Here is a 9,553-nt window from a genome sequence, read left to right as displayed (position 1 = left end):
AAGACATTCTAGATTTGTTCCTTCATTGAAAAACACTTAGATGTTCTGGTAGCTACTCAATCATGCTACCACGTGTGCTGTTCCCAGACGACGTTTGGCTACTGGCAATTTCAGGAATGCTGGTTGGAAAAACATTAGGAAGTTCCTACAGCTGCTCATTACGCTGCCACGTATGAGATTCCCATTTCTCATTGGCTAGTAATAAGAGGGTGTAGAGAACGTGCCTTCTAGATTGCTTCTTATCCATCTTTTGACAAATGTTTTTTTTTTGGTAAACCATCTTTTGACAAATGTTAACATGTCACCGCTCATGGCCAGGAAAAAACTCAAAATCAATAGAGAACAGCGACAGTGTGCTGCTTTGAGATGGTATGTCATGTCATCGAAGTCCTCTATTTGCAAGAGGATACATTACAGCCGTCCGATAGAGATTCTTCGCTCACAGAGTTACTATCTCTGACTCAAGATTTTTTTGTGTTGAAGGGAAAAGAAGGGGCATTTTGGACATTTACGAAGTTTGTTAAGTTCCATCCATTTCGTCGTTATTACAGTAATAATAATATTTTTAATCTTTTATTTTTTAATGTGAAAAAAAAGTGGAGAAAAAGACAACATTATTCTTCCTAAGCTCTGTTTTCTCTTTTATCCAATTTCATTTTTCTCTTTTCCACCCCAGAAAAAAGTAAGCGAAAGGGAGGAAAAAAGAAAAAGGAAAAGGAAAATACAAGAAAACACGCAGAAGAGGAGAGGAAAGACAGGGAAAGAGAAAGAAAGAAAGGTACCGTTCGCTGTTCAAACCCTCCTATTGGTTTTGTCTGTGTTTCCGATGGAATAACGAAAACCTGCATTTTTTATGGTGCGTTGTGAGGATTTGAACCTATGATCTTACCGCGAGGCTGAGAAGAAGCCAATCGTTGATGTTGTGAAGTCATTTTTGGTGGATTCATTGGTCTTTTTGGCCGGAAATTCGCTCGGATATGAACGGCGGTGAAGACTTGGAAGTCTCAGATTCTGCGGGGCCGCCACCGGCGCTTGAGTGGAAGTTTTCTCAGGTTTTTGGCGAAAGGACTGCGGGGGAGGAAGTTCAGGAAGGTATCAACTTTTATCGGATCCATGGATTGTTGCGTCTATCAAGATATGGATTAGATTCAATTAGGATTAGGTTTTGGTTAGTGAAGTATCGATCTGTTTTGGATTCTTGATTGCTGGATTGTTATTTATATGCTTTATTGATAAGTTTTATTGGGTTTCTGGAGAGAAATAAGTGATGTTGTTGCTGATTGGAGGAGAAATGCTGTATGCTTGCCTGTTCTTGGTTCTGCAGACGTGAAAGGATTGATCTACAGTGCACGTCACATGCATGGTGATTAACAGAGAGGAGTAGTTAGTTTTTTTATGTATTAGGGAAAGACAACCGTATATAATCAAACTGGATAGAGCTGATGTGGTCTAATTTTAGCTTCTTAGTAAAAGGATGTTGCATCTTCAGTATCAGAGAACATTCTTTTGGTTAAAGATGGTTGAAGGATTGATCTGACGCCATTCATGCATTAGTATGGCATTTGTTGAGCTCTTCTTTCAATGCAAAATCAGGAACTTCCAAATGAGTCCAACAGAGCTTAGTTGATTTAAACGTAGTACTATACTTTATTTTGTATTGGCTGATGAACTAGGCTTCTTTCTTATTCAACACACATTGTCCTCTGTAACATTTTTTTTTTCATTTTTCCATGGCTGGCCAAGAAAATTTAGTTCATTATCACCAGAACTTGCACCTGAAGTTTTTATATTTGCATTAGTTTCAGTGCATCTTGAGAATATAGTTTGGTATAAACCGATAGATGCTGTACTTTCGGTGGATCTATTATCCTTATATCACCATAGTTAGTATTTAGTTGCACTAGACTGGCTTGGTTCACGAGGATGTTAGACAACCAAAGACATGATGACTCTGTGTAACTGACATGCCATGAAGTGCATGATATGTTTGTAGGTTGTTCATTAGTGCAATTCCTTTTGTGGATTAATGTGGGGGCGGAGGGTCCTCGGATGGGGTATGTTTGGATTTTACTTGGGATCTGGCCTCAAATGTTTCTACGGTAGAAAAACAAGGTTAGGTTTCAATATTCCTACAACTAAACTCTGGAAAGATGATGCCGATTGAGGGCTCTCTGGTTCCTATTAGCTTGCAATGGGTGGACTTATAATACTATGGTGAAGCATGGAACTTTTGTTAGAGTAAAGCCAGTGACTTAGATACTCTAGGACCTCAGGGAAGTTTTAATGATCAAAATTCTATTTATTGATATTACTTAGATCTTTGCATCATGTTATTCGCAAAGAAGGATGCGTACTTATGGTACTGATTATTTGACTTTTCCCCCCTAGAAGTCAATGGCATTACCTGTGGAATACTTGGAATAAACTTGCAAGTGTGAAAAATAAAAGTTGCTTGTTCCGTCGATTGGCTTCTGTTATAGTCATTGGAGCATCACAGTGAATTACTACACACAGAATGGTGGCTCTTACCCTTGTAGTCTAACTAGTACCCCTTTCTCTGTGGATCTATCTGTTTTTTATCATCTTATTCTGAAATATGTGAACTGTCCACTTTGATATAGTTCATTCATGATATTTTCTGAGTAGGAAGATGTATTTTACGTGGACATGTGGTCTGCTGATTTTTGGTCTTCCTGAAAGGACTTAGAATATAACCTTGGGACTTGTTGATACCAGTCAATGCTTTTATTGAATGTTATCTCCATGATGTTTCACATTGTGAGATGTTGATCTTAACGTTGAAGCTAATGTCCTATCCAGAATGACTCATTCCAAGGCAATACCTTAGTACTATTCACAGCTTAACTTCCATTATTCCTACCAAAATAGTTTTCTAATAAGGGAAAAAAAGGAGAGAGGGGGTAAAAGAAGATGGTAGAGACCACCAAAATAGATTCATTTAACCTAGGGAGCCAAATCATTCACATGTCCTCTTACTTTTACGGATTAATGAATGTCTGATTAAGCTGTTGGAAAGTGGGAAGAGTGCTAATTGCATTGCTTAGTTAAATGTGCAATCTTATTCAATCTTTTGGTTGTGTGAAGGAGGTTCAGTATTCATCATGTGGCTTTTGCACAGGCCCATTGTATGTGTTTTTAATTTTCTTTGATATGGTTTAGATTAGAAATTCAAATTCAAATTCAAAAGTGCAGGTAAATTTCTCTGACTTGATTTTGTCTTAAAAATTCTGATTCTTTGAATTGTAGGGGCGTTTTTACTGCACTCCAGTTATTCTTTAATGATGTTTGTTCCCATTATAATACTTGGTGCACTAACCAGCCCAATGCTTTCTTGCAGTTGATATCATTTCAGCAATTGAGTTTGATAAAACAGGGGACCACCTTGCAACTGGTGATCGAGGGGGACGGGTGGTATTATTTGAAAGAACTGATACAAAAGACGTATGCTCAATTATCACTATTCTTCTGTTATTATTTTCACTTCATGGTTCCCATCCTTTTCTATTCTTTTTTTGAAGTATGTGATGTTTCTTGATGTTTTCTCATATTTCAATGATTATGATTTATAGCATGGACATCGAAGGGATCTGGAGCGAATGGATTATCCAATTAGTAGGCATCCTGAGTTCCGGTATAAAACAGAATTTCAAAGTCATGAACCTGAGGTATTTCTTTCCACTTCGTTTGCTGATTATATTTTCTTTCTGGGTTTTGAAGTTTATCTTACTCTGCCTTTTTTGGTTGTTTTAAAATTAGTTTGACCATCTGAAAAGTTTGGAAATAGAGGAGAAAATTAACAAGATCAGATGGTGCCCGACAGCTAATGGTGCCTTGTTTCTTCTGTCCACTAATGACAAAACAATTAAGTTTTGGAAGGTAGGACCTTCGTATTTGATATTTCATGATTATCATTGTAAGCTGCTTTACATTTATGTTTCTGTCATCATAGTTGTTAAGGAGCTGTTTAGTGCCTTTTAGGCTTTTATGCATTTTTTAGTTGGTGTTGCCTTATCCCCCCCCCCCCCCCCCCAAAAAAAATAATAATAAAAATAATAATAATAATAATAAAAATAAAAATCAAGAGATTTGATTTGCCTAGACTGTGTTTGTCTTGAGTTTCTTATTATAGTTCAGCAATCCTGTTCTAGGTATGGAGTTGGCTTTTGAAGATTTATACCATTGTATGCATTTAATTCTTACTGATATATGAGATCGCGACCCTCCCCTCCTCTTTTATTTATATGCTTGTAGGTTAATGCATCTTCTCCTAAGAAGCATGAGTTGCTTAATAATTAATTGGTGATTGAGTTGAAAGATCTTGTATACATTGGTGATTGCTTGTTTTGTACTTTTAAGTGTAAAATGTCATGATGCATGTTCTTGGGGCATGCTAGGATGTACTCAAAGTATGGTTTTGGATAGTAGAACTTTGATTACTTTTAGTATGTTGGATGCCATGTCCAGGCTTTAGTGATTATTTTCTGCTGTTCTTCAATACAGACTTCAACATTTTCCAGTTTCTGCTGCTCTGCCTTTTAACACGGCAGATGATTATGACAATCCTTTGGTTTGTTTTTCAATGTGTCCAGATCATTTGTCACTTTCTTAGTTCTTCTCTTGCCACCTGCTCATAAGGACTTTTGATGGTTCACTGTTTGATGATCATTAGTGGGTGCTAGGTTCTTTGAGGATTTCTGTTGCTTGAGGCAAAGGGTTCTTTAGGGCGTGAGCTTACCTTAAGTTTTCATAGCCCATCTCTGATTTTTTGCCTCATGTTTGCCAGTTGAATCCTAGGATGCTGTTGTGTATGTTAAACTAAGGTCTTTCTTGCTGCAAACTTAGATTCCACCATGTTAGATGAGCGTCTCTGACCTGTATAACCATATTCAAAGTTTCAAGTATTGGGACTTGATCAGGCATCTCTGCTGACTCCTGAGTCCATCCCCCACAATAGCAGCTGCGCAGGTCTGCTACTTGCTGTTCTCCGACTAACTTGGCTTGCATCTATTAGGATTAGACGGTGCAGTTTTCCCCCAAGATAAGACAGGATCTTTTTGCATCAGCTGAGTCAACTGGTGATACTTGTCCCTAAGTTTAAATCCTTGGGGGATCAGTATTGTTCATATAACAATGATACTGGGTTTGTTAATTTGATTCTGGCTTTGTCACAAGATTGCCTCATCTGTTATGGAAGATTGACTTTCTTGTGGGAGGATCGCTGAAGCTCTTCTTTATATGTTTGTATAGATAGTATTCTTTTTGGCCTTCCCACCTGGAAAAAAAAAGAGAATAGTTTAAGATTGTTTTTCTGATTATCTACCATTATGCTTCCAGTCGATTCAAACCAGGGAAAACCTGGATAATGGCAATGAAGACCAAATTAAATAGCTTTTGTTTCCCCCCCCCCCCTCCCTTTCCCCTTTTTGTTGGAAATAAGAACTCAAAAGCAGAAGTGATGTTTATAGAAGAAGAAAGGGTGTAGGGGATTGGGCTATCTCAGTCGATGGATATCTAACCCAGAGTTATCTCAGCTGATGATTATAGATTTTTACTCCGTAAACTGAGGCTGTTAACCCACAAATTTGATTTCTCCTAGTCTATCTTTCTATTGCATGAAAATGGTTCGTTATAACTTGGCCAAAGCTTTACAAAATAGAAATAATCAAAATAAAACAAAAGTAGAAAGAAAAATCTAACTAAAAAAGAAAAGAAAAAAAGACTAGAATTGATATCCTCATATGAATGAGGGCTAGTTGACCAAGATCTTTTAAGAGAACCAACTCAGATGGGACCAAGAAAGGATCATGTTACAAGATCTCGATCTCGCGAGATATCTCACTTTTTTCAAATGGCGAGACGACATAAAGTGCGAGATTAGCACAACTCTCTCGAGATCTCACCATATCTTGCCAGATGTCTCCCCGGATCTCGCCGGAAATCTCAATTTTCTCCGGACTTTTTGTGGGTTTCAGCTGGATTTTCACTTGCAACTACTCTTAGCACATAGATTAGGTGGCTGCCCAAGAGTTCCAGCAATATAAAGAGGGTTTTTAAGGTGTTTTTAAGCTGTTCAAACCTGCTGTGATTGAGTTTCAGATCTGAAACAAAGTGATTTTTGAAGTTCAGATTAAAAAATTGGAGTCCTAGGTCAACTAGGATTAGGTTAGGGTTTTCAAGGTTTCAGCTGGTGGGGGTTTTGGACTCAGATTGTGCTGGTTTTGTGATTCAGGTTTAGGACTCAGGGTTTTGGAAGGGTTAAAGGAGTATGGAGGGTTAGGTTTAGGGTTTTATGAAGTTTCTAAAAGTTCTGCAGAATTCCAAGGTCGAAGAAGACTTGCAGAACATTTCAGATTAGGTGGAATAGGTTGAAGAGGTCAATTGGATTAGGGGTCATGCTCTACGGTTTGGTGCAATTCTAGAAAAGGGGGAACGGGTTCAGGAGGGGCTGGAGAGGTGGGTTTAATCAACGTGAGGTGCTGCTGCTTGCACAGAAACAGGGGAGGAAGGGGATGACCTACGATTGATGTGGGAGAGGGGCTGGAGTTGTAGAACCAGAAGGGGAAGCTAGGTGACTTGCGACTAGGTTGGGGTTGTTTCTAGGGCTAGGTAAGAAGGAAGGGCTGGGGAAAGCTATGGCTGAAGGGGAGGGGGTTCTTAGGGCTGCTTGGGCAAGGGGGAGGGGTGGGGATGATTTGTAACTTACTTGGGAAGGTCTGGAACTTGTAGATAGCTGCTGGAATTGGTGACTTGATGCTTCTATACTTGAAGATGGATTGCTTGAATGCTGGAATTGTAATTGAAAAGCTCTCAAAGACAACCGTAGGGTCTCCCTCACAAGGAATCTTGCCACACAGGCAAATTCTCAAAACAATTTCTTAAATTTCATTTGAAAAATAACTTACACTGAAAGGCTATTTATAGCCTAAGCAACTGACTCTAACTCAACGTCGGAGTTCCTTATTAGATAAGGATTCTTTTACTAGGAAAATTGGACTCTTAATTTAAAGAAACAATTATTACTAAATAAGATAGGGAATCCGATCCTAACTCAATTGGACTCTTTGAAACATAACTTTACTCACAAGCAAACTACTCAAATCAAATCCAAACTAAACTCAAATTGGAAACTAAAAGACTCAAATCACGGACTTAGAATTGGAAGGAAATCCAACTCTCAAAAAGGCAAAAATGCCTAAATTACCCCTCTAAGGGGATTCCGGCCAGGTTAGGGAGGTCTCTTTGATCCATCTTGTGGGCCCCACTTGGTGTTTCGATCACGGGGAGGGGGTTTTGTGTTCACATCAGCTGAATTTGATAGGGATTTGAATCCTAGTAGAACTCCTATGGTCAATGGGTCTAGAGCACTTGGATGGAATTGTAACTTGAGGGTGGGGGGAAAGGGTTCCTCCAAGTTTGAGTCAATTCCAGTGGTTGGTGTAATCTGAATTGGAAATTTAGTTGTTTAAGGGAATCAGAAAGTTAATAAAAAAATTACAGAATAAAGAAATAATATGGCTGGGGGGAGTGGTTGAAACCTCAAGCTTCAATGACAGGTGGAATGTTTGGGAAGCATCCTCTCCTTTTTCTAGGAATTTGAAACACTTAGAAGGTCTGGGATTTTGAATAGCAACCGGGTTGAACTCTGGAATTTTAAGCACCAGATTCCTCTTCTCAAGACAGATTCTCATAGCGAATGGTGAAAACCAAACATTACTTTAACATAGTCTCCTTTACTCTTCCACAAGGGGGATATAAGTATTGTAGCATAAAGTGTTACAACTTACAATTTAAAAGGAAAAAGAACACTTAGAAGTAGAAATAAGAAAAGGAAAGGGACTTCCTAATTAACTTAGACGTGGATGATTAAAGCTGCAATAAAACAGAAGAAAAGAATATTCTGCCTTCAAGAGTTAGACTGAGTTTACATAATTAAAGCGATTGTTAATTAATCTAGTTTTGCACTTAGCTTAGGCACCTAAGTTTAGGCTCATAAAATGGGGTCGATGACCACATAAAACTTGAACATAGGCCCAAGACTTATATCCATTAACCTAGGTTGATTTCAGAGGAAAATAGCCCAACTTGATGCTGGATCTGCATTAGGTTAGATTCAAGGAGTGTCAAAATATGTGGTCAAATTAGGGAGATATAGATACTCTTGAGTTGGGGAACTGGGGTTCTAGTAGTCAGAATGGGAGGGAATGTAGATAATGATGTAGAGGGATGATCTCCAAGTTAAGTGATGTTCCATGGTAAATTGAACTCTATCAAGGTTCTTGTTTTAGGCTTTTGGGAAGTATGGGAATTCAAGAACCATGCTGGTTTTTAGGATTAGGTATGTTGGAATGGACTGAATTCAGAAACTTGGAGAGAATATAGGAAATGATATAGGGATATGGCTAAATTTGAATGTATGGTGTTTCTTGTTTCTGGGGTTTTAGAGAGTCTGAAAACTAATGAAAATCCAATAAAATTAAATATAATAAGCATGGTGATAAGAGAAGGGGAATGAGGGTTGCTAATTGCCACCTAACATGGATAGGGGAGCTTTGCCTTGATTTATGGAGGAGCCAGAGTGGCTTGTGTAGGTTGGAATTCACAACCAATGAATGATCCTTGCCTGACTTCACGAAAAACCTTTGATCAAACACCTTGGGGATACCTTACCATGGGATGAGAACACAAATCTAACTGAGAACAGGAAATAAATAATAGAACTGGGTAACAAAGCTGAGAAATTTCATATAATAATTGAGGGTGTCTTTATGGTGTTGGATCTGCTTCAGAAATAGAAACCAACTCTGAGAATAGAAACTAAACTATAGCAGCTTATAATAGAATATTCCTCCAATGTCCAGCTGCTAATCCTCCCATTCCATTTTAGATCCCAATTCATTGTTCACATGAACAGTAGCTCGGGCAGCAATCACATCCCACAACATTGTCGGGCTGGTTTTGAGGCTTGTTCATAGGGGTATATGTGGAGTAGTGATCTACATCAGCTCTCCTCTTCTTCTTTTTTTTTTTTTTTGCGGGGGGGGGGGGGGGGAGAACTTGTCCTCAAGTATGGTAGAGATGCTGAATTTGACTTGCATGATGAAATTTTAAGCAGAGTATGCAATAACCACTGATCTTGCCTTTTGTCTTTCTTTTAGCTTTGATACCAATATTGCAAGAGTTGACCTTAACCCAGGCAAAACCAGTGGGAGATTAATTGCAGTCAGGATCAGCACAATCATGATGACGAAGTTAAATAACTATGACTGTTGCTGCTTTTCTTTCTTTCCTGTTTTCAAAGGAAATAAAGAGCATCAGAAGAGGGGGAAAAGATATAAGAAGAAGAAAGGGGGTAGGAGATGGGCTTTCTCAGCCTCGGGTCTCTCACTGACAGTCAAGGTTAAAAGTAGTAGTGTTGGGTGTCGTATTGGTCTGTTGAATTTGCCACACATATTGTATCATATCGGAAATATTTATTTCTGGTGTGGAATTGCATGGGAATGGTCACAGTTGCACAAAATACAATAGAAGTGAC

The 9,553-nt window shown here is 38.6% G+C and overlaps 1 protein-coding gene across 2 annotated transcripts in view; it reads left to right on the top strand.

Moving 5' to 3' along the window:
• Positions 1-659: 659 nt before the first annotated feature.
• The window catches only part of LOC149011544 (serine/threonine protein phosphatase 2A 55 kDa regulatory subunit B beta isoform-like), a 42,642-nt gene continuing 33,748 nt past the window's right edge, over positions 660-9,553 (top strand). For both annotated transcript variants that reach the window (XM_089163865.1, XM_089163866.1), the window contains exons 1-4: positions 660-1,092; positions 3,359-3,462; positions 3,591-3,686; positions 3,778-3,897. In XM_089163865.1, the coding sequence (XP_089019991.1) occupies positions 978-1,092; positions 3,359-3,462; positions 3,591-3,686; positions 3,778-3,897 (435 nt within the window). In that variant the 5' untranslated portion in view covers positions 660-977. The remainder of the gene's footprint in view (positions 1,093-3,358; positions 3,463-3,590; positions 3,687-3,777; positions 3,898-9,553) is intronic.

Source organism: Hakea prostrata, chromosome 7, assembly GCF_041222555.1.
Source record: "Hakea prostrata isolate BN-2017 chromosome 7, UWA_Hpros_2, whole genome shotgun sequence".
NCBI classification, from domain to species: domain Eukaryota; kingdom Viridiplantae; phylum Streptophyta; class Magnoliopsida; order Proteales; family Proteaceae; genus Hakea; species Hakea prostrata.
Note: the sequence above shows the minus strand (reverse complement) of the source record. Positions and strands in the feature narration are given on the sequence as shown.